Raw genomic sequence first — 24,740 nt, 5'->3', positions numbered from 1 at the left:
GAGAAGCAGGTGTCGGGAGAGAGTGGCTGGCTGGCAGGCGCCGAGCGCAGAGGAGCCGCGAGAGCACAGGGAGCTGTGGGCACGCCCACCACCAGCCCGTACTCTGTTCTCACCGGCTGGGTCCAGTAGCTTTTTGGGGAGAGGATGGTCCTTGCTGCTTGCCCCCTCGCTGACGCTGGCGCAGCTCAGCCAGACGCTGCCTCATGCTGATGGTCATCTCAGAACTCAGGCGCCACACAAATATGCAGCTGGGGAGAGTCAGAGGTGGGTGGGAGAGGGGCACAGAGGCACTATGGGTGGCACCCTAGAATGCCAGGTCAGGCCCAGCCAAGAAATATCCCTGTTCAGTCCTACTTCCCAGAGATACCCCTCAAGGGAAGAGAGGGGAGGAGGCAGGGGAAGAATCTGTGTTTCAGGAAGCTAGACTATGCTCACCTGTCCCCTGACACAGAGATGAGATGCTTGCAGTCATTGCTAAATTTCATGCCAGTGACAATCTCTGTGAAGAACAAGTAAGGTGGTCTATAAGCCACCCTGAATTTCCAGCCAAGCTTCTGTCCCAACAGTGGAGATGGCAGTTGGCTGGAGGGCAGGAGAGGGCAGTTCTGCTGAGTCCCAAGAAACTAAAGGAAGAAAAAGTGATGTTCCAGGGGTAGAACTCTGGGGTGACACTCACCTGAGTGGCCAAACATGGTGGCCACACATTCGCCTGAGGAGAAGTCAAAAATGGAGAGGTTCTTGTCAGAACAGCTGGTGGCGATGTAGATACCCGAGGGGTCTGTCTGCACCTGTGAAGCGGGACACACAGCTGCAAGAGGCCGGGAGGCACAGTGCCTGCCCAGCCAGGACCCACCTCTGCTTCCTCTCTCTGGCCTGGTGCCCGTCCTATTGGGCCCTTACCTTAATAAGAGTGCCATCCTCACCCTGTGACCCTTTAAACAGCTTTTTCTGCTTCCCACTGCTGATGTTAAAGATCCTATAAAGAAACACATTCACATTCACAAGAGGAGAAGTCACGATCAAGAATAACCTGGGGGGCACAGTCCCCTCCTCTCTGGGAGCCACTCCCCAACATCAAAGGGGCTCCTCCCACTAGGGCAGTACTCGTGCTGTGAGCTCAAGGGGACTACAAAGTCCTAGACAACAAGGCAGGTGTGGGGACTAAGCTGCCCACAACTGACCCCCCTGGGCATGAAGAATGTGGTCGGATGGCCTGAGAAAGGGCCGCCTACCGAATATTTCGGTCCTGGCAGCCGATGGCCGTGTACTTCCAGCTGGGCTCCACGTCCATGTCATAAAGGGTTGTCTTCCTCACCACGTGATGTGTCCGTGTAAACTGTACTCCATCTCCAGTCTGCGGGGTGGAGCATGTGGGCAGACCCCATGCCCAAGTGCTTCACCAGGGGCGAGAGCGCCCCCCAACCCCCGCCTCACCTCTTGTAACCTCAAGATAGGAGAATGGCAGAGACCCCACACCCACACCCCCTTCAGGGACTCCCAGTACCCTCACCTTCTGTGCAGTGCGGAAGTAGATGCTCTTGTCTGCACCACAGCTGATCATGCGGACTTGGCCGTCGCTGGCTATGGAGGAGGGGGGCCTTGCTGTTCCCACTGCCCTCACCACAATGAGGTCTGCTTTTCCTCTGCCTTCCCTACATAATTCCCCCCAGGAGCTACTCTACATGACCAGGACAATCAATTAGATCAGGATGCTTCCCTCTAAACCAAAGCTTTTCTTTCTCCCCCGTCTCTGCCAATCCGGTTGGCTCAGGACTGAGACTCCTGGACTGAGAGCCTACAGCCCACCTATCTTCCCATCTTCCCACCAACTTCAGGCCTCCCAGCTGCTGTCCAACGCTCCCCCATGACTGGCAGAGCATTCTCATGGAAAAGCATGGCAAGGGTCAGGGGGAGGAGGGGATTGGAGGTAGGTGACAGGATGTGTCAATTGCCCTCAATTGCCCTACCCCCACCCCCACCTGCAAACTTGACAGCAGTAATGGAGGATGAGTGCTCGTCCAGCGTCTGCTGCAGGCTATATTCTCGTCCAGCATCCAGCACGTGGATCAGTCGGTCCCGGCTCGCTGACGCTAGAAGCTTCAGACCTGTGGTTGAAAGAACTCCATCAGCCTACATATGCCCAGAGCAGGCCCCTATCTGGGCTTGGTAAGGAGATCTGAAGGAACCGATTCCCATAGCCCTAAGACAAGCGAACACAGAGAAGAGATGGCAGCTGTCCTCTAACTTACAAGACACCAATAATTCAAAGGATTTTGAGTTCCACACCCAAGAGGCAGGATAGACGTAAGTGGCAGGAGGAGGCCTGGAGGAGCTCTGCCATTCTGGGCTATGTACCGGGCACCCTCCTTACCTGTGTCTGGCTTGGAGTACTCCAGGCACAGAATTTCTGAGTCATGGGCCTCCACCTTTAGCATCTCACTTAAAGACTGCAGCTCGTGTACCCTGCAAAGAGGAGGAGGAGGGGAGAGGTCACTGCCAGTCTGCAAGAGGAGAGACTCACATTCCTCTGCTGTATCTCCTCCCCTAAATTTTTTATTTAATTTCTTTTTGAACTTTAAGGCATAGAACTTTAAGTTGCAATAAATACAGTTTTCATATTTCCCTTACTCAGCTTTCCCCAATATTAGCATCTTAAGTAACAACAGTTCAATGCCCAGAACCAGGAAGTCTGCATTAGGGCAACACCACTGATTAAAGACGCTTTTAATTTCATCGGTTCTCCAGCGTCCTTTTTCTGGATCCAGGATCCTAACTAGAATCCAAACCGCATTCAGCTGTCACTGTCCCTTCGTCTTCTGTAGTCTCTAACAATCCTTTAGTCTTTTATCTCTCGTGACTCGACACTTTTGAAGATTATAGGTCAGTCCAGGCACACTCTGCTCTCTATGTACCTCAATTTGAGTTTATCTGGTTTTTCTCATGACCGGATTCAGTTTTTAAATTTGTGATAAAAATACTGCAGAAACAATGTGATCTCCTCTTAGTACGGGCTTTGTGATGTCGCGCTCAGAAAGTTACACTTGATCACTTGGTTAAGATGATTTCTGCCTTGTGAGTTTATTATACAGTAACTTTTTATATAATGAATATCTTGTTTCCAAATCTTTTTGAGACAAACCTTCCGAAAGCTCTGTCCTTGGGACCTAACTCCCCCAGCCTGCACCACGAAGGGTGGTGAGCACCTATTCCAGGCCTGGCATTACCTAAGTGTGCCCATGCGGTCTCCTGAAGCTAGATGTTGTCCATTGGGGCTGATACACATGGAGCGGATACCCACGCGGGGATCCATCAGGGACCCATCAGCTTTGTCTCCCCCAGGCAGCTCGGTGTCCAGCAGGGCCTGAGTGTTCCCATCCACGTAGATGATCTTAATGAGGTCCTAGTGGAGAAGGTCAGGAGAAGAGGTGGGTAAGGCAGGCCTGACCCAGTACAGCTGCAAGGGCAGAGAAATGCTGGACGAGATAAACCCTGGTTCACAGAGCCCAGCCAAATGGAAGACCAAGGTTTGGGAACCCAGCGCCTGAGGAGGAGGAGTGAAGGCTAAGGGGATGGGGATACTAAGTGTGGGGTGGGGGCCTAAGGTTTCAGGGCTCACATTGCTCAGTATGTTTCGGTGCAGGGTGGAGCCATGTACCCCGGAGCTCTCTGTGTTCCACAGGCGGATGGTGTTGTCCGAGGAACAGGTGATAAAGGAACTGGGGGGCAGGCAGGCCTGGTTACTGTCCTTCACTTCAGGGTAGACCTGCAGGGACAGAAGAGACAAAGTCAGAATTCTAATTAGGGAGCAGTCCCTTGCCCACCCAAGGAGAGGGAAGAGGAGGAGATTATGCCGGCTAAGGCATAGCCCAGTGTCTGTCTCAGAGTAAACAAGCCATAACTATTAGCTTCCCTTCACCGTTACCACCAGAGAGCCCATCAGCCAAGCACGCACTATGTGCCAGGCATGTCTCCTGTTTAGATTATTTAATCCTTAGAACAACTGAATGAACTGGCACATCACTTGACAGTTGAGGAAACTAAGGCTCAGTCAAGTTCCCATAACTCGCCCAAGATTACCCAGTCCAGGATGAAGCAAGGTTAAGAACAGAGAGGGTACACTGGAAGAAACCTGAGATATATTCTTATTAACCTTCAAGCTCAATCCTTAGGAACCATCTGAGGATGGGCAGATACATGGGGCTATTGTTGGCGAAACAAAGAGGCAGCAGAACAGAATATTCTACCTGGGGGGGTCTTCACTATCCATGCTCACAACGGTATCCCAGAAAACGTGGTCAACCTCCAGCCAGCCCCATCCACATACCTCCACACTCCAGACGCAGGAGGAATGATACAGAGCCGAGTACACCTTGCCCACTTTCTTGGGGTCCCTCACATCCCACACATAAATGCTGTGGTCATTGTATACACAAGACAGCCACTGATTCGTGGGATCAAAAGTCAAGGCGATGGTGTCTGGGTACCTAGCGTTGGCCGCTCCCGAGAAGAGGCGACTGTGGGGAAGAGAAGAGGACAAACTGGTGAGGAGCTGATGAAATAATGGATTGGAAGGAATGAAAAAAGCAGCCAACCCACAAAGGAAGAGGAAGGAGTAGGGCACGGGGAGTCCTCTCCAAACCAGTGGGTTTAGAACCAGTTGCTTGGAAAAGAAAAAAAAAAAAAAAAAGGAGGCAGACCCTGGCAGCTGGCAGCTGGCCTGGCACTAGCTGCTAGGCCTCGTGTCTGACACTGGGCAATGAAGACTAACACTGCCACAGAACACCAATGTCAGACAAGGTAACTACAGAAGCAGAGCAAAACAAAAACAAGACAACGCTGTCACCATGCCTGAGCACAAGTAAATGTAAGATCACTGCACAAACCACAAAGATGACCGAACACCCTTTCCCCGCTATCGCGGTTGACTGCTGCTTCTTTACCAATTGTCGTTCTAGCCCCATACATTTCCTTCCACCCTTAAATAAAATTAAGATGTCCAATTGTAGAATCGCCCCCACTTCCTGACAGCATCCAACCAGAGCTACACTTTAATCTCTCGGACCATTCCTAAATTCATATAATGCAAGTCCAAATCTTAAAATAAGCCCCTCCTGACACCATTTACTGGGACACTCCCTGGTTCTTCACAGTTCTGGGTCTCCTTAGTTGTAACAACTGCCAAGTGACACACACCTGCTTATCTATGGAGGGAATCGCTGGAGCATCAATTTGCCTCGTTTCCTGAAGCAGAGCCAGGGAAGGCTCTGAAAGGAAGCCGGGGTCGTAGCTCACCTGGCCTCAGTGATGCTGGCAATGTCCGTCCCCAGGGCGTGGGGCCGGGGCAGAGTGCTGAGGAAGTGCAGGTTAGAGGGGTTGAAGAGGCGCACGGTGCCATCAGCACAGCCACAGAAGATGTAGTCTTGGCTTACAGAAATACAGTGGGCCACGGTGGTCTGCAAGGAAAGGGCCCCGGGTCAGCAAGGGAAATCTGCCCAAGCCTTCCTCACCAGTCACCTGCCAGGAGTAAAGACCAGCCAAGGCAGGGGTGAGGGAAAAGCAACCCAGCTGCTCCGGTCAGAGCTCCTCAGCTGTCACCTAGAGACGCCCCTCCCTCCAGCAGCAGGTGGCCAGAGGGCCCAAGCCACATGCAGTTGGGGGATGGGAGCCAGGGGCCCTTCCAAGGCACCAGAGGTCTTGGCAAAGTGGACAAAGCCCAGCAGCAAAGGAAAAGAAACAGCATGAGAAAGAGAGTCCAGGCACCACTTACTGTGAAGCTGTCTGTGTTCTGAGCAGAAGAGGAAAGCAAGGGAGAGAAAGGCAGAAAATGAGAGCAGAGAGGAGGCAGCTGAATCACTGTCCACGGGCTGGAACTGACCAAGCTTTGGCTCCCCCAAGCCTCTCTCTCCTGGGGTCCCTCATGCACAGAGGCCCTGGCCCCTGGTGTGGAGCCACATGTATCTGTTCTCCCCTGAACTGAGACACGGCAGCCCCTCCCCGCAGGGCAGAAGCACTTACTCTCAGTTCCACCCACTTATCCAACAGCCTCCGATCACTGAACTCGCACAGGAGCCCCGAGGACGTGATGCAGAAGGTGCTGTCTGCCTTCTTCCCCCGGCCACAGGCCACATCAGTGAAAAGGTTGTTTCGCAGCTCGCCCAGCAGCCCTGAGCGGCCCAGCAGGGGCACAGTGGCATTCACCTGTGGAGACACAACCCTCGTCATCCACCCATTCCCCCCAGAGCTTGCCGTGGGGAGAGGGAGGAGAAGCAGCAAGCCCTCCTGCCCTGTGAGACCACTCCTCAGCCCAGAGAGCATCTGGCTCCTCCAGCTCCTCCAGAACTTCTGTATGGCTGTTGAGCAAGCTGAGAGGGGCCACAGCAAGCAGGCTCTCATAGGGTGGGCTGAGCCCCTCCTGGCCCTGGTGTCCATTTCCAGCCTCAGCATCTCACCTTTGAGGTCTTACTGTCATCGAGGTACCAGAATTTGATATGTCGGTTGCCCGCCGTGACAAAGTAGCTGCAATCTTCAGAGAAGGACACTGCTGTCACTCGACTTGACACCTTATTGGAGGCCACCACAATGTTTTTCTAGAAGGAAAGACACAGGAAGAATCAAAAAGGTTCTGTCTCTTTGAGGCAGAAGAAAAAGACTCAGAGGGTAGAGGAGGGTTAGACAGGATTTGCACCAGACAAAACTTCTTTCTAGGATTTACTAGCCAGAAAAAGGTGGGGGGGGGGGCGGGGGGAATTCCTAGAGGAGTTGAAGAGACTTGTTTCCTCTGGTGGTCCTAGAAGGCATAAATCTAGTCTCTGAATACCAATATGTTTGGCCATTTGCTCTTTTCTGCTTCAGATAATTTTCTAGAAAGAACTGAGATCAGCAGAGTAAAAGGGCTCAGATCAGTAGCTTCCTGGATCCCCAACTGGTCCTTGGGCCCCGTGAGGCTGTCAGGCCAGCGCACCCAGCCCACTCACCTTCCAGGCCCAGACGTTGACGATCATGTCATGCTGGTAGCCCACGGAAACAATGTACTTAGCGCTCGGGGAGAAGGCCACACAAGCCACACCATACTTATGCTCCTGCAGCTCTGCCACCTGGCTATGCTCAGCCACGTCCCAAACCCGCACGGCAGGCATGTGCCCGCTCTGCAGGGAAACAAGAACTGGAAGTGAGGGCAAGAGCACGGCATCCTCCAGCCTGTCAGAGCTGGGACCGTCGCCTCCCCGGCTGTTGCATACAAGCTCTCTAATGACCCCCTGGCCAGCAGGCCAGAGTAGAGGGCAGAAGAAATATGACAAAGATCATCAAGGGCAAATAGCCCCAGATTTGGTTCACTGTCTCAGGGCGAAGGTCTGTACCACTGAGCTTTTTGAAAGCTCCCTGAGAGGTGCTGATGACAGCGAGGGTTGAGAACCACTCTTACTCAGGCCTATTCCTGCCCCTACTGCCCGGGCAGCGGCGCCGAGAGGCGGCAGAGTTCCTCGTGTGTCCAGCAGGGGGCCTCCAGGGATAAGGGAGATGTCAGGCGCTCTTTTTTCCAGCCGGCTTCCCAAACCAGTGGAATCAGCCAGAACAGGGAACTGGTAAGAAATGCAAATTTTCCCACCCCAGACCTATAGAACCAGAACCAGCAATATGCATGTTAACAAGCCCTTCAAGTGATTCTGGTGCACATTAAAGCTTAAGAGCCACTGTTTCAAGGTAAGCAAAAACCAGGAAGCCAAGTGGCAGCAGCCCTAACTAGGCCTGATTATGGTTCTCTGCTTAGGCAGGCCCCTGAACCTCTTCACTCACCTCTCCAGTGACCAAGTACTTGCCATCAGGGGAGAAGGCAAGGGCAGTGATGGTTTTCCTGCAAGAGATGGGGCCAGCTCAGAGCCTGGCCTAAGCCAGTCTCCCTTGCAGTCTCCTCAAAAGTAAGACCAGCAGACACCAATGGCACATGTGGCATTTCCCTGTCTGGCCCAACCAGGTCCAGTCCCCAGAGCCACAGAGGCCCCAGACAGAGCCCTTCTCACAGCTTCCAGGAGAAAGAGGTGCACCCTGAGGGCCCAGACCCATTTACCTGGAACTGTTGAGGATGTGGTGCTGTTTGTGTTTCCGAGGATTGAACAGCACAACCACACACCTGTGGAGACAAGTGAGACAACAGACTTACCACCAAACGCAGCTCCCCCAGGAGCTCCCAGGACACCTGGGAACTCTGGTCACCCGACAGAGAGAGCTGGGTCAAGCCAGAGGGGCTCCACTAACGCCTGAGGGCAACTGCCTTCTCCTAGCTACCTGTTCCTCTTGCTTTCTTTCTCTACAGCCCTGTGAGGGTGACAGAGCTCTCCTCTGGCAGCCTATCCCCAGCAGCTCTCTAAATGCCAGCACCATCTCTGTTTATACCCACAAAGGGCCGCAGGGACAGACACCTCCCTACGGCTCCCACACATAGCCAGGGAGGGGGTGCAGGAAGGAAGAATACACATAATTTGGGCAAAGCAGGCCACAGGTACTTCACAGGCTCGTGGCACGTGTCAAGCACTTGTGCTCCAAGGAAGGGTGTGGGAGACAGAAGGCCAGACTGCAAGGAGACTCCGTAAGACATAAGACAAGGCGGAGAGGCAGGAGAGCCTGGGAGGGCCTGGGGAAGCCTGTTGAGTGCTTCGGCGCTCCCGAGCGCAGCCCTGAGAAGCCCCAGCCCTAGGGAGCCCAAGGCTGCCAGAAGACAACCAGACTCTGCCAGAGGTGCCGGGGGGAGCATGCACTCCTGCCAGGAGCAAGGCTGACAGATCAGAGGCTGTCTGGCTTTCCCAAGGCAGCTCCAGAGGGGAAGCCAGGTGGTAGGAGTCAGAGGCAAGAAGCCAGGAGCCACAGCCAGGTAGTGCTCTCCTCGGGCTCTTAGCTGTCAGCAGGCCCAGGCCCGCTGCCCCTTCTGCCTCACTGCTTCATCAGCATGCCCCTAGCTGACAAGATCAAGGGTGGCGTCTATTACACCAGATAAAGGTGGGTGTGGAGAGAATGAGCAGGGGGCCACATCGCCCAGACCCAGCTTGTTTAGTGGGAAACCCATGCAGTTCCCATTAATGAACCCCACTATTTGCTAGAAACATGAAGCAAAGGAGAGCACGAGCTGCTAATGGCCCAGCCCGTTCCCCAGCCTTGCCAGCACCATGCTCGCACCACATACCTCACTCCCTTTAACTTGCTATGCTCTTCCCACTACAGGGCCTTAGCAGAAGCTGGAGGCATTTCCCTTATCTAGAACATTCCTCCCTACTTTTCCAACTAGCTGATCCTTAGTCCTCTTTCAGATTTCAGGTCAAACAGCTTCAGAATGTGCTCTCACAGCACAGTGTATCAATCGTTTGTTACTTACCATGGATGCAATTTTACATTTATTTATGATTGTCTCTCCTACTAGACTGCATTCCATGAGAGTGGAAACTGAATCTGGTTTTGCTCACTGCCTTGTTTCCTGTGCCAAGCAGAGTCTAGCCCTCTGCAGTTGTTCAGGAACCATTTATTGACTAGATGAACACCTCCCTCAGTCCCCTGGGGCATCAGCAGCCCCCAGCTCTCCTCCCCACTGCAGCACTTCCACCTGTCTCTGTAGAAGGTGACGCTAGAGGCAATGTGGGCCAGCGGGGACAGTGTGGGCTCTGGAGTCAGAGGCCAGGGTTTGAGCCCTCATCCTGACGTGTAAAGCTCTGTGACCCCAGGTTAGACACAAGCCTGTTTCCTGGAAAAAAGGAGACACTCGGATCTAGCAAACAACTTCTGTGAAGATTAAATGATCTTTTTTGAGACACAGTAGGAGTCGAAGAGCGAATCTTAATACAACTACTCCTGGAGCGCAGCAAGGGAGCTGAAAGGGGTCCCGGCAGTGTGGAACAAGGTGCTCCGGGCTGAGTCAGGCTTCTCTTTTGGAAGAGCTGAGACGAGTCTTATTAGAAGGTGAGTCCTATTGTTCTGGAGGGGGGCAACCAAAAAAATAGAGCTAGGATAGGCTCGAGGGAAGAAAGTATCTGTGTCTTGGTTCACTTAGGAGACAAGCTTGGAAGGTAGCAAGGGGGAAAAGTTGAGGGAGAAGCTATCTCAAGAATCTAGGGCAGCAGCACAGCCGCTTGGAAAGGTAACAGAAGTGACATCTGCTGCGTATGTTAGAAAGCACCGCACAAGAGTTTTCAGTGAACCCTACACATTTCTTCAGTAACTGGTCTACTGCTCCTCACAGGGTGGTGCCCAAAAATAAATTACCATTTATCAAGTGCTTTCGGTTTAACAGGCACCCCGCTAAGCACCTCAGATGTCTGGTCTTGGCTAATCCTTGTCCCAACCTTGTGACGCTGGTTCAGAGCGGTGAGGCAATCCACTCAGGGTCACTCAGCTGGAGCAAAACAGAGTCAGGGTTTCAGAAGTAGTACTCTAAGCAGAGCAGAGTGAAGCGGAGTGACTAAAGAGAACACTGACGCCGAAGAGAGGCGGGAGGCACAGGAAGCACACTGGCCTCACGTGCAAGGCGTCAGGTAGGCACCTATGAGGAGTGGGAGAGAAGCTTGAGGCATTTTGAGGGGAAATGAATGTGGGCTACAGAATTTTTGGAAATGAAACCAAGATATGTAAGAACGATAACAGCTATAGGGTTCAAAGTTCATAGATTTAGACATTGAGATTTTAATACTTTTTCAGTGTATCAAGAAGATACCCCAGGGCCTCCCCAGTGGCGCAGCGGTTAAGCGCTGGGTTGCGAAGCTGCCCGTGGCCTCTGCGACACCAGTTCGATCCCCGGCTGCTCCCCGGCCACCGGAGGAGGGTCCCACATGGCGCGCAGACCTCTCCTGCCGCCCGCTGCTCCCCTAAGCAGTGTACTTTGGTCCTTCTGCCTACTCTGCTCCCCGCTCTGGCTCTGGTGAATTCTCACCCTCCCGCACTTCTGACTGTACCCAGTGCATGTATAAAACAAACAAACAAACAAACAAACAAACAAATAAATAAATAACCAAAAAAAAAAAAGAAAAAAGAAAGAAGATACCCCAGAACTGCTGCCCTCCAGGTCCAGCAGGTTTTCAGGCTGTTTCTGAACCTTCTTGCTATCTGTGCCGACCTGCTGAGGAGAACCTCTGAGGGCTCATCTCTCTAGCAAAGGCTGCTAGTCTGAGAGGTGACAGACCCCCAGCTTTCTGATCAGCTACTGATAAACCATGCAAAGACCTTCAAGCTGAGAGCTGATCTGACGTGAACTGACTTGACTCGTATTCCAGCCGGCCACAGGCCAAATCCAGAGAAAGTAGGTGATAAGGGCTCTGGGCTAAGTTTTTGAGTTTTCCTTTAAACCCTCATCCTAAAGCAGCATCAGGACCTTTAAAGGGCAGTGCACAGACCCACCTTCCAAGGGTCACAACACACAAATTCTGAATCTTGCCGGGCCACGCTTTTGTCTCCTCCTTCCCCTCAGTGTGAGTCCACAGCGGGAGAGGGAAAGCTGCGTGAGTGTGTGTAGGTACATCCTTCTGTAAACATGCAATAATACAAAGATAACTGGCTACAAGGTAACCCAGCCCTTCCCTAACACCCCCAGGCCCCTCCACACATACCCCCATCTGACTGGGAAATTCTTAGGTGTGGAATGGAAGATCTGTGCTAAGGAGAGAATCACACAGAGACAGGCCCTTAAGCTGAAATTTTTCGTCTAATTATCCAAATTTGGAAACCTTCCAACACAGAGAAAGAGAAATGGGCCAACCCACAGTCACAGCTCCACTTGTGGGCCCAACAGTGCATACAAGGAAGGAGGGCAGAACTTGGCAAAGATGGTCAAGGTCCCACTTATGTCTAGTTTGTTGAGTCCTCCCAAGAGAATCTCAAAAACATTGAGGGGGAGGCCTCCTCAGTCTTTGCTGCCTTTTGAGCAAGCTCCTCAGTTGGCTAGGGAGAGGTGGGTGGGGCGCAGTTTGCATCAATCCTTGGCCCTGGGCCGCCACATCCCTTGACCCTGCCCAGCACGGCAGGCAGTCATCTTCACGTGGGCCCTTCAGCAGTGCTGGCTGAAATCCGCAACATAACAAGAGCTGGGCTGAGGCCCGACATTCAGAACCCCAGGGTGCAGGTGCAGAAGGACTGCTTTTCTCACAAGGAGACAGAGAGGCCTCAGTTCCTCAGGGCCTCCACCCGGGAGTCACATGGCAGAGTACCAGAGGCTGGGCCCCTTGCCCAGGACTTACTCTGAACCATGCAGGGCCAAGGCCCCGACAGCCCCCTGCCCAGGGCAGGTCCGGGCCTGCTACCACGAAGAGCCCAGGATTCCCACAGGATCTGACTCTGACAGCTCTCTATCTTCCAGAAGGCAGACATAAATGAACCTTGGAGTAGCACAGAGACGGAGCAGGCCACAGAAAGTCCAAGGAGAGATCTTGCAGCCTCGAATTCCTTCTTTCAGACCAGGCAGCATCAGAAGGTGACTCACAGAGGCACAACAAAGTCCTCAATGTGCTCAAATGTCACCTGCTAGCCCCATTTAACATTATGACCCCACAGTCCCTAGGTCCCTTTCACCGCTTGTTACTTACACTTTTTCCAAAGCACACATCAACTTGTAATATTCTATAAAATTTACTTCTTTGTGCGAGAGGGGGGTCTATCTCCACCACTAGATTACCAGCTTTGTGAAGGAGGCCTCTTTGTCTTGTTTGCTGTGCCGTTCACAGGGGCTGAAGAGAGATCCTCAGTAAATATTTGTGAATGGGTAAACAAATCTTTAAGTCCCTAACTACCAGATCTCAAAGCCCAGACTGCCCAGGAAGCTCCTGGGTAGCAAACCTGTGAAATAGACCCCTGGGGCAGTCACCATTCTCTCCTACCTCAGGCCCACAGGCTTCACTAACATATTAGGGCAGTGTGATGATAAAAAAAAACAAGAAAAATAGAGTCAGGCCGACCTGTCTGCCAATATACTGTGTGATCTGGGGCATATTCCTTTACTCCTCTGAACCTCAGTTTCTTCATCTGTAAAATAGGAATAACAATCTACCTCATATAATCTTTAGGAGACTCGAAGAAGATACCATGCAAAGTAACCAGCATGGTGCGCCTAAGCTTCTTGAAGGCCACTCGGGTGCACCAGTAGTGAGCAAAGGGCTATGGGGGCGAGCAACTGCAGCTGAAATTCCAAGCAACTCTGGTATCCCGTCACATGCGGGATGTGACGCATTAGGGTCCTCATCCAGGTGTGGAATTGCAAACTGCCCAGACTCACTCCCAAAGCAGAAATTGTATAGCTTTAATTACCCCAAGATAATGAGTGCAGAGTATTTCCCAGGGCACCCTTGGTTATAATTCCCTAGGATATATGGAGTACAACGCTTTCCAACTCAGTGACCAGGCCATGAAAACCGCTGGTATCTCTGTTTCTTTATAAGCCCCCTTCCACTTGCCAAAAACATGAAATAGATGTGGTCGTACTAATGCAATGAATAACATGGCCCCAGGGTCGGGCCACTCGTATGCTTCTCTCTGCTCAGACTCTCTAAGCACATTCCCTTCCAGACAAAAGATGGACCGCCGTGAGTTTCAAGACTTGTACGTCAGTCAAAATGGCAGTGGCAGTGTCTGAGCACCGTCTCAATCATTCTAGCGGAGCCCCCAGGGCCGGCTATTTAGCTCCAGCTGACTGCTCCTTTCCTGGGGACCTTTGGACTTGAGGTCTCCTCCCCCTGGAACACTTCGATGTCAGATCTTCTCACGTCAGATTTCTGATGTCAGATTTCTCTTTCAAGATAGCTCACATGTTACTTCTCACTGAGTCTTGACAGCCCAGTCGTGAGGCAGCCTCACCCTTGCTCCCAGTTACTCACTCACTCACTCTCCTTGCCTTCGCCAGTTTTAATTTTCTTCAGACACTGACCTCCCTCCCATATAGTCTTGCTCATTTGTACATGCTGGTGTCTGCTCGCCCTTCTTGAGCCTAAACCCCACCAAAGCAGTGAGCCTGTGTGTTTTATTCATTGTTGTAAACCCGGCACCTGGAACGGTGCCTGGCCCAGAGCATGTTCTCAACAAGTACCTGAACAGACGAATGAATATATGGACAAACTGGGGAAGAACACTAATGGACGCTGGTTTCAGGTGTGAGACGGGCAGGAAACGCCTATCAGGGCAGTGGGTCCCAGCATCCTCTTTCTCTCAGGTCCACCTGGTCTCACCGCGGCCCCCACATACTCCCAGGCAACCCCCACGCAAGGCTTGCCACACAGAGTAAAAAGGCAGCTCTGTGCTCCTTCAGCTCAGCGAAACACAGTTCAGGAAAGTCTGGCTTCACGCCTGTCCACGTGCTTTGGCGCTGCGGGCGACAGCACAAACTCTAACATGGGCTGACAAAATGGTCTTCTCAGGAGAGCTGGGGTCTCCTCCTCCTTCCTACGGGAAACAACCAAGAGGCCCCCTGGCTGCTGGACAGGTAAGTCCCCTTTCCAGGACAACGCCTACTCCAGGGGGCAGGGAGCACTGTGCCCAGAGCACTCCCCCAGTCCCCGCCCTGTACTTCGGGGCTATGGGTCAAGAGAAACCTACTGTCACAGCTGACAGGCCCCACACTGGCAAGAGCGGCTGTGCTGGGCTCTAAAGCCCCTGAACCCTCCACCAAGCCAGCTAAAATAAAGAAGGGGTCCGAGGCAACCGTGGGTGTTGAACTAAACTAAGTCCTTCAAAGAGGGTGTCTGGGGACCAGCCTGGCATCCCAGGGCAGAGGGCTTGCTGTATGACAGGTGGGGAGTAGACTTCTGTGGGGAAAGCTACAGCAAAGGGAGGACTCTGGAGAAGATTCATGAGCCACTAAAACTGAGGGGTCTCTGCCCACAGACTTCAGACCTCTGCCTGACACACCCCCGTCCCTCCACCCCACCCCGCCCTGAGCTGTTTCATTTCCTTTCAGAAAAGTTTGTTTTGGTTTGATATTTGCCTCTAGGCCTCTGGGAGAATTTTCTAAGCTTTGTTTCTCTTCTTGTTTCTAGGATACCTGAGCTTCTCCTCGAGCAACAAGAGCAATAGGAACAAGAGACCGTGGGTGGGGGGTGGGGTTAGGATCACCAGATAGGAAGGGAGAGGGAAAGAGACCGCTTTGCTGCTACAGACTTTGGTGGGGCCCAGACCTCACCTCCCCGCTGCTCACCGCCCACCCCCCACTCCCTACCACCCCACCCCCACACACTTTAGGAAGTTCTAGGAGAACAAAACTAAAACATTTGCAAAGGGGTCATTTACTAAGAAAGAACTGAAGTCCTAGAAAATCAAAAGGTCAGAGAGTAGATCAGGGCACTGCCCAGGGCTGACCCAAGCCAAGCACAGGCTGCTAGGTCAACAGCAGGAGGCCTCCATCTACCACCTGGAAGGATAATGACTCCCAGCACACGCGTGCCAGGTTGGGAACTGCCAATAAACAGAAGCACACACCCTTAAAGGCGCCAGGCCTGAGGCCAAAGAGGGGTGGGGTGTGGGGATGAGAAGGGAACAGAGCTCCACACTGCCCAAGGTAGGCACACTGGGCTTAGCACACACAGAGCAGCACCCAAGGCCCTTTTCTACCCATTCTGCATCCAGCCCAGCCCCACCTCCAACAAGAAGGAACTTGGCTTTCCCGGGCAGAGGCAGGCATGAGTGGAATTCCCCTGAGGCAGGCTGCATAGGGCATCCAGCAACAGAGACCATTCATCAAGTTGCTTCTGGGGGGAGAAGGCAACCAGCTCAGCTTCTCCAGGGAAAATCCAGTGCAGGCCCCATAGCACCCCCACCACAGACATTAAAAGCCAGAAGACCACTCAGGAGAGACAATCATCCCACAGAAGTCTCCCCTGGCATAGAGGGAGCTGCCCATAAATTGGGCTCTTCTCAATCAAATGGCAAGTAGACAGCTTAAGGGAAAAGCAACTTTTAAAAATAAGCAGAAAGTCTGGTGTTCCCCTACCCCATGCCATTTTCAGAGAAAGAGCAGCTCTGATGTCAACGTACTTGGTTTAAAATCCCAACATAAACATTTACTAGCGGTAGAACCTTGAGCAAACCAATTAATCTCTTTGAATCTTACTATCCTCCTCTAAAGCATGGGGTAGTAATACTACTAACCTCAGAGGGTTTCTATGAGTATTAAACAAAATAACTCATAAAGTACCAGGCAAATAAATTGTTGACAAATTAAGGTAGCTTTTTTGATGGATGGTAAAACTAAAAAAAAAAGAAAAAGAAAAAATCATGCATCTGGTACAAAAAACACAGGAGTAGCTGTGGAAATCACAGTATGGAATTTGGCACGTCCATGTTGGTGGCAGGAGAAGCAGAGCCCACCCCATTTTGAGGCCCTGTACCCAGCAGCAAGGAAAAGAGGCTCACAAAAAAACCCCACAAAAACAAACACTTATTTGTAGGAGCGGAGGAGTAAAAAGGCATCATAAGAAAAAGTACCAGCCCAGCCTGCCACTTTGCCCCCATGGCTGTTAAAGTGACTCGAGTAGACTAATGTTCACAGCAGGATTATTCAGAATTGGTGACAAGTGGAAACAACCCAAATGCTCATCAAATGATGAGAAGACAAACATGGTATACTCATCTACCATTACAATGGAGTATTATTTGGCCATAAAAAAGAAGGAAGTACTGATACTTGCTGTGACATGGATGAGCCCTGAAAACATTGTGCTAAGGTGGATGGGGCTGGAAGAGATTATAATAAGTGAAGTCAGTCAGCAGGTAAAAGAAAAATATCGGAAGGTTTCACTTATAGAGGGAATATAAGGAAACTGAACAAAGGGTCAGGAAAAAGGCAAAACTTGCAGGCAAACCATAGATCCGAGGCACCCAGTAGGGGAGGGAGAGAGTAAGGGGTCAAAACAGGGGAGGGAGGAGCACAAGGGACCATGGTGATGGTGCACAGGTGATGTGGGGGTGGCAGAATTATGGGGGCTACACCTGAGGAGAGAAATCAAATACCATACAAAAATGAACAATGAAAGGCAAAAAAAATTCTAAGTGAAAAAAGCTGGTCACAAAAGGCCAACGATTGCATGAATTTATTTATGTGAAATGTCCAGAAAAGGTTACACTGTAAAGACAGAAAGCAGATGGTTGCCTAGGGCTGGAGAACATGGGGGAAATGGAGAGGGACTACTACTGGATCTGGGGTTTCTATCTGGGTGAAAATATTCTAAAGTGGACTATGGTGATGACTGCACAATTTTGTGAATGTATGAAAACTACTGAATTGTACCATTTTATTTTTTTTAAAAGATTTATTTATTTTTATACAAGAGCTTGGGTACAGGCCAGAGGTATGGGAGGGTGAGAGGATTCACCAGAGACAGAGTGGAGAGCAGAACAGGCAGACAACCAAAATACACTGCTGAGGGGAGCAGCAAGCGAGACAGGAGAGGTCTGCTGCGCCATGTGGGTAGCTCCCTGGCCGGCCAGGAATCAAACCCATGCTGCAGACGCTGCAGACAGCTTCACAGCGCTGAACTCAACCCATTGCGCCACCGGGGAGGCCCTGAATTGCACCATTTTAAAGGGGCAAATTGTATGGTATGCAAATTACATCTCAATAAAGCTATTTTTTTTTAAAGATTTATTTATTTATTTATACAAGCACTGGGTACACTCAGAAGCTCGGGAGGGTGAGAGAATTCACCAGAGCCAGAGCGGGGAACAGAACAGGCAGACTGATGAAGTACACTGCTGAGGGGAGCAGCGGGCGGCAGGAGAGGTCTGCGCGCCATGTGGGACCCTCGCCAGCGGCCGGGGATTGACCCGGCGCTGCAGAGGCTGCGGGCAGCTTTGCAGCCCAGCGCTCAACCGCTGCGCCAGCAGGGGAGGCCCTCAATATCAATAAAGGTAATTTTTTTAATGACTAGGAGGAAGACACTGAAGATGGTGTAAGGAGTGGTGTGTAAGATAAGTCTGACTCTGTATGTGTGGGCACGGTGGATGGCTAAGAAGCTGGGCAGGATGGCAATAAGGACAACATCCAACAACACCAAAGTATTAACCTGGATCTATCTTCCACAAGACACTAGGAAAAGCCTGCTCACCGCAGCTGGCGTACTATGGCTATAAACTGCCACGCACTTAGGATCTCTTCCAAGGCACTTACCCAGCCGGGTAGGCAACTAAACCGGATCGGGGGTCACAGGCAAGTCCTCTGCCTCCGGACACTGTTATTCCCAGCACCTTCTCCAAGATCACCTGTTAGAGCAGACAAAGAAGTGACAGATTATAGACTGAGTGGGGCTGGAAAAGAGCGGCAAGGCACATGGACCATCCTGCAGTTCTAGCTCTTTTTCAGATGTCCCTGTCTCTTCAGGAAAATGGGGCGACTGACTTTTCCAGGTTCTATTCTGACCCCGAATCCCTTGTTCACCTGGGGAAAGCCATCAGCATCAGCAGCTTTCAACAGAACTCAGTGTACTGGGACCATGGGCAAGAAAATGATGTGGTTACAGCTCATGACTACAGAGAAACAAGTGTCCCCTGATCTGGGAAGGTTCCATTTACAAGATAAAGCCTTGGGTTCCCACACTGGGCTCTTGGGTCCCTGAGACTCAGGGAGGTCACTGATCTTCGTGCCTTGGCAGGCATGGGAAAGGCCACTCTGATCTACCAAGAGCCAGAAGAATGTTAGGTGTCAATTAAGTGACTCATAATATCCCTGATGTGTGCATTCTATCACGTTCTTCTTCTCCACCGGAGGACTCCGCCCCCAAATGTCTGCAGTTCATACAGACTATGAGCCGGGGAGGTAGACACATGGCTTAATGGTGTGTTCTGTAAAGCACAGATGCTGAGAGCGCTCTAATCATTATTATTAAGCCACAACTCCCACAGAGATGAAAGGGAAACATGTGTAAAGTACTCAGGGATTCTGAGATGAGAGGACATAGCCACAGGAGACATTCCAATCACTCTCATCGTCACTATTGTAACCCTACACCAACTGCAGCCCCGGGACCCACAGTGCACTAACCTCAAATTAGTTCACGGCTTTCTGCTAGATGATTCCATGTGATAATCAGACTGCCTGGTAACCTCTCACTCACCACGCCAAGTACACCTCCTCTAGCGCTGTCTGGAACCCTGGCACTGGCCCCCTCTGGCGAGTCCTTGGTCTCCACTGGCTTAGACAGGGGCTTCTGAATGCAGAATGGCCATGTAGACAGGCTAGACTAGACTCTGCTCTGAGAGCTCAGACTCTAAGAAGAGATTTGGGGGCCCTATGGGAGCGATGCGATCCAGCAACACTTGTTCCTCTCTGTGGCAGGATGGTCTGTTCCTAGTTCAAGGTGGCTTCCAGAGAGGGGAAGCCCAGAATCAGCATAGTTAAAGAATCTTTCCTTTTCTCTTACTGTCCTAGAGAATTCAAAGGTTCCTAGAAGGCCTGTTTAAATTCTTATCTCTAAGGGCCATTTTAGCTTGAATTTGGTTAGAAAAAAATGCCTGTGGTAGCCAAAAATAAGTCTCCTGGGATGTTATAGTTAAAATTTATTCCCCAGGAAGGTCCCCAAGAGTCGGCTGTACTTCTTGGGGATAGGGACCAGGAATCCCGACATGTGTGCACTCACTGAGGGCACGTGTGTAGGCCCGGGGCGCCAAGCCCAGCCACAGACACTCGGCAAGCACCGTGCTTGCCAGTTACCTGTGGGCCTATCTGAGGCACTAAACCTAGTGTGGGACAAAGTAACTTTAGACTATTCCATACATCCTTGACAGTTTACCCAACTTATGCTTCCTTCCACACTCTTTCTTAGTGCAATGACCCCCTGGCACCCAATCACCTTTCTGCAAAGCCTGAGCACCAGGCACTGACAGGAGAGTTGCAAAATAACCCTGGGGAGTCCAGGGGATACTCAGCTCAGGGCACTCCACCCAATCCTGGCACTGTGCCTTTGGCTACCCCAGGGGGAGGGGGAACATTCCTGCAGTAACAACTGCCTATTGCCCAGAAGAGGGAGCGAGGAGTCCCAGGCCAGCACTACCCACAGAGACAGGAAAGGTCACAAAGTCAAGTGCAGGGAGCTTTTCTCCTCAAGTTAATCTGATTTCAGGAAAACCTTTAGATTCAATTTTGTGTCAATCCCTCCCTTATGCTTCAGTTTTGATATCAAAGAATCAGGTCGGTCTGTTGGTTCTCCTCTGATGGAGTTTGGTAGATGTTGGGTCAGTGTTTTGTGGGGGGCTGATCCAGTGCCACGGAGAATTAATTCTGAAACCAGCATGGACGTTTTAATAGCAATCTAAAGCAGGAAGGAGATGTGAGTTATCAGATCCTAAAGACCAGTGATTTATCAAAATTTCTTTTTTTAAAAGATTTATTTTTATTTATGTATGCATATAAGAACTGGGGCACAGGCCAGAGGTGTGGGGGTGCGTGAGAGGATTCACCAGAGACAGAGTGGGAAGCAAAACAGGAGGATCTACTGAAATACACTGCTGAGGGGAGCAGTGGGCAAGGCAAAAGAGGTCTGCTGCGCCATGTGGGTCAGGTCCCTGGCCAAGGATTGAACTCATGCTGCAGTGGCTGCCAACAGCTTGGTAGTGCTGAGACTTACTGCTTGCGCCACAGGGAAGCCCATGGTTTATCAAACTTTCTGACCACAATTCACACACAGTAAGAGACCTAATAGGTTCTATGACACAGGATAAACATAAGTGTATGTGTGGCATGTGCATAAAACTGAAGTGAAAGCTTCACAACAAAATAATCACTCTTATTGCATATGATATACTCTATTTTCTACTGTGTTTTATCTCATTAAAAAATAATTGTAGTCATGGCCTACTCTTGAGTTCCAAGACCTAGAAATGGCTGGAAGCTCCAGTCTGAAGCATCCTGCTATGGACCATCTTTTTGCGGGCATGGATTTCAGTCTCTGATCTCTACACCTCTGCGTTCCTCGGTCATTTTCCTCCTAGGACTCTCAGCAAAGGAACAGACTTCCAGGCTAGAAAAACCCCAAGGGCAGGAGTTTGCCTGGGCTCAAGCTTGGGTTATTTTCAAAAGAATTATGGTTTTGGCTTTTTTCTAGCTTTCTGAGCAACTATCCAGGGAGGAAAAAAAAAAAAAGGCCATTTCCTTTGGCTCTGTGCAGGGGGAGGAACAGGGGAAAAACATTCAGGGGCATCAGCTGGTTTTTATTTTATGTTCTAGCTCAAACCAGCTTCCTGTTTGCAGGGAGGTTTGGGGCTGAGCTCCACTTTCAAAGGATCTGACAGTCCAGCGCTCCTGCTAGGCCTCCAACATGTAAGCTCATGTGGTAAGACTCTACCACAGAGAACTTTCATAAATTGACTCCCTCTCATAACCTTCTCCCCATCCTCTTTCCAAAAACATGGTACAGCTTCCATCTACCCTTGAAAATGGAGACAAACCTGGACACTCCCTGGAAACACACCACAGGCTAAATGAAACCAAGGACAAGCAGTGGGGTGCAGGAGCCAGCTTGTACTGGCTCATGATTGCTGATCACCAACATCTCTTCCCACGTCCACATTCAGCGAGAGTACTTTGGAAGCTTGAGATCACCATGGTGGGGGTACTTACACCAAGACACCAAGGAAATCAGCAAACACTATAAACCAGGGCCCCCCACCCCTCCCTCCCAGAGTCTGTAAACATTCACCATCACCACTGAGTTCAGGTCACCACTGTCTCTCATTTGGATCATGGCTGTAACTACCTGTGCTCCCTCTGCAGGTCTTGCCCCTTACAGTTTTTTCCACAACATGGCAGATCACTTTCTTTTAAAATACATATAGGAAAAATAAATAAATAAAATACACATGGGATCAGCTCATCACTGTTCAAAACTCTCCAGTGGCTTCCTATCGTGAAGTCCAAATCCACATACTTCACCTTAGTTTACCAGACCCTAAATATTTCTGGCCTCTGGCTACCTCTCTGACCTTATTTCCTACACTTTCCCCCTTACTTACTCCACCAGAACCAGCCTGGATCCCTTATGCACCTCAAGAACATTCTAGCATAAGGTCCTTTGTCTATGCTATTCCTTCTACCAAGATGCTCTTTCTTCAACTATTCACATAGCTAACTCACTCAGGTCTCTGCTCAAAGATCTCTCCCACAGACAAGACTTTCTACACTAGTTTTACTGGTATCATTCTATACCCAACTTACCCTGCTTTATTTTTCTTCACAGCACTTAGAATCAGGTAGTGACCTGACATTGATTATATCTTTGTCCAAGTACTCTGTCTTCTCCATCAGAATAAGAGCTTCTTGAAGGCAGGACTATCCCTCAATGATCTATCCCTAGTACTTTAAACAGTGCCTGGCACACAAAGGACACTTGATAAATATTTGATGAATAAACAAATGCACAGCAGAGGAACAATGAAAGATCAAACACGAGTAAGTCCAGGAGAACCAGGGCATTTCAGGCTAGGAGAGTTGCTCTCCACAAAGGATCTAAAATTGGTTGTGACAAAACAGCCAGGTCCAGATGAGGACAAGCACAAAGGGAACATAAGGGTACAGGTAACGTTTTGTTTCCCAAGCTGATGGTTAACTCTACTATTCCATTCTTTATGTGTTAAATATTGAATAGTAAATGTTAAAAAAGAAGAGAGAAAGGTCCAGGATGTGGTGTGGGCTCAGTACCTCGCGAGCTGCATCCTCCCACAGTTCACACCCCGGTTTGTCCCTTTATCCTCGACCTACCTCACTGGCATTCACTGACCCAGCAAGGTGGGGCTGGGAGCATGGGGGCAGTGGATACAAAGAACTCAAGAGTATGTGCTTTTATTTGGTTTGGGCTTCTCCTGTAAGTGCATATAAGGCTATACACTTCTTGTTTGTTTGTGTGTTTTTATGGCTTGCTAAAAATTTTTATTTTATATATTTTGTAGATCATTTTTATACAGTGTATGCATTTTCATCTTGGTTATCGTCCCCGTAAAATTCCCACCCTCTAAGTCTATACACTTTTATGATACTAGACATGCCACTTCCAGGTGGAAGCTTCCGAGAACTACATTGTACACCTCTTCCCCGGAATGCTAAGCATGGCAGCAGGTGACGAGATGGTCCCTGAGCCTGGGCCCTGAGCAACCCCAATGAAGGGAGCCCCTGTGCTGACCACACTGAGTACAAGCCTGAGCAAGAATAAACTATCTGTTAAGTCAAAGGATTCTGAGATGATGTGGTCACAGCATGACTAGCCTGGTGACAGTCATACTTTTTGGCCACTTACACTCTTTGGTTTTACACGCTTAGAAAGTATCAAGGACCCCAAAGAGCTTTTGCTTACACAAGTAAACTATCAACAGTTACTGTATTTAAAATTACAATGAAAATATTTTTAAATATTTAATTCATTGAAAAATAACAATAACAAACATTACATGTTAACATAACACTGTTATTTAATATAACTGTTTTCCAAAAGAGAAGTGAGAAGAGTGTTTTACAATTTTACAAATCTTGTTACTGTCTGTCTTAATAGAAAACAGCTGGATTCTCATATCTACATTTGCATTCAATCTGTTGCATTGTTATTCTAGTTGAAGAAAATCTGGTCTCATTTGAATATGCAGTTAGAAAAGGGGGAATCTCATAGATCCCAAGTATTTTAGGGATCCAGGGGGTCTCAGGCCATACTTTGAGAACCAATGTCCTAGTGTATCCCTGCCCTGTAACACTAGCCCCTCCTGAATACTATTTCATTTTTCCACAGAAGGAAGCAAGCCCACTAGTGTGAACTGTGACTTCAAGTATCATTTGAGGAAAATGAGGTAGGAAAGAGGCCTGATGAGAAAATGGCTATCCTCAAAGTCTGGAATGGGGCCTAGGGTTCTGGCAGAAACTTCATCTCCAAACTCTCAAGACCCAAACGCCAATGAAACACATCCCAAAAGACACACTAGTTCCGCTACCTATGGCCAGTGACATGGGAAGCAACTACTGCAAGTGGCTGGCACCCCAATACAGCCCCGGGTTTCATGCACAAGTGAAAGCTCAGAACCAAGAAGAAAGCACCTACTTTGTACTCTACAATGATCTGCACATCAGAAACAGGTCAGAAGTGAGGCGAACACTCAAGTTGTGACCCAGCCTCTGCGGTTTAGCAGCTGGAGAGTGATGATGAGATAAAGGAAAGCCCACGCCAGCCTGAAAGAGGGGGTCACCTGTCCTTGGCAGGGAGGCTGCAGCAGGGCTGAATTACTACAGGTGTGCCGCAGAGGCAGCCTGCATCCCCGCCACTCCCAGCATGGACCAGGCATGGGAGTATTGTATCCTCCTGAGAGAAAGAAGGAAAGCAAAATCACCCCTTACGTTAATGACAGAAAGGGAAACTTTATAATGACCTATTCCCATGAGAAAAGAAAAGAACAAAGCCAACTATTTAAGTGTTCTTCTGGCTCTCATTAAAGTAAATGGAAAAAACAGGTGGTTCACAGGCAACAGACAGGACTACTCCTTCATACGAGATAGAACAGCAGTTTCCAGCGCCGACTGCAGCCTGTTAATGGGAATGGAAATCAATTTAGAGGGGAATGTAATAAATAGAACAGAAAAAATAGATCTCACCACATGTAGACAAGTACTGATCATTAAACTTTTGTTTCAGGGTGCATGTATGTACTGGGTCACAATGTAAGCCTATTTCCTAATGTGGTTTGTTCTCGAAAAAAGTCTGAAAAGCAATGCGATGATATGGTGATGACGAGACAGACTCTGCCCCTCCACTCAAATTCCGCTA

At 50.0% G+C, this 24,740-nt stretch overlaps 1 protein-coding gene across 3 annotated transcripts in view; it reads right to left on the bottom strand.

Annotated features, from left to right (window-relative positions):
• The window catches only part of MAPKBP1 (mitogen-activated protein kinase binding protein 1), a gene marked incomplete at both ends in the record, with an annotated part of 46,915 nt that overhangs the window by 5,663 nt on the left and 16,512 nt on the right, over positions 1-24,740 (bottom strand). For 2 of the 3 annotated variants that reach the window (XM_084239467.1, XM_084239469.1), the window contains 18 exons: positions 114-248; positions 436-499; positions 677-788; positions 901-976; positions 1,233-1,354; positions 1,511-1,581; positions 1,980-2,105; positions 2,372-2,463; positions 3,225-3,400; positions 3,617-3,763; positions 4,325-4,514; positions 5,293-5,453; positions 6,016-6,198; positions 6,450-6,587; positions 6,975-7,145; positions 7,795-7,852; positions 8,066-8,128; positions 18,119-18,210. In XM_084239467.1, the coding sequence (XP_084095593.1) occupies positions 114-248; positions 436-499; positions 677-788; positions 901-976; positions 1,233-1,354; positions 1,511-1,581; positions 1,980-2,105; positions 2,372-2,463; positions 3,225-3,400; positions 3,617-3,763; positions 4,325-4,514; positions 5,293-5,453; positions 6,016-6,198; positions 6,450-6,587; positions 6,975-7,145; positions 7,795-7,852; positions 8,066-8,128; positions 18,119-18,210 (2,177 nt within the window). Of the gene's footprint in view, positions 1-113; positions 249-435; positions 500-676; positions 789-900; positions 977-1,232; positions 1,355-1,510; positions 1,582-1,979; positions 2,106-2,371; positions 2,464-3,224; positions 3,401-3,616; positions 3,764-4,324; positions 4,515-5,292; positions 5,454-5,767; positions 5,786-6,015; positions 6,199-6,449; positions 6,588-6,974; positions 7,146-7,794; positions 7,853-8,065; positions 8,129-18,118; positions 18,211-24,740 lie in introns of all 3 variants that reach the window. The other variant, XM_084239468.1, reaches the window with a different exon arrangement.

The sequence above is a fragment of the Talpa europaea genome (genome assembly GCF_964194135.1).
Source record: "Talpa europaea genome assembly, chromosome: 8".
Taxonomy (NCBI): domain Eukaryota; kingdom Metazoa; phylum Chordata; class Mammalia; order Eulipotyphla; family Talpidae; genus Talpa; species Talpa europaea.
This window is presented reverse-complemented; position numbering and strand designations above follow the sequence as displayed.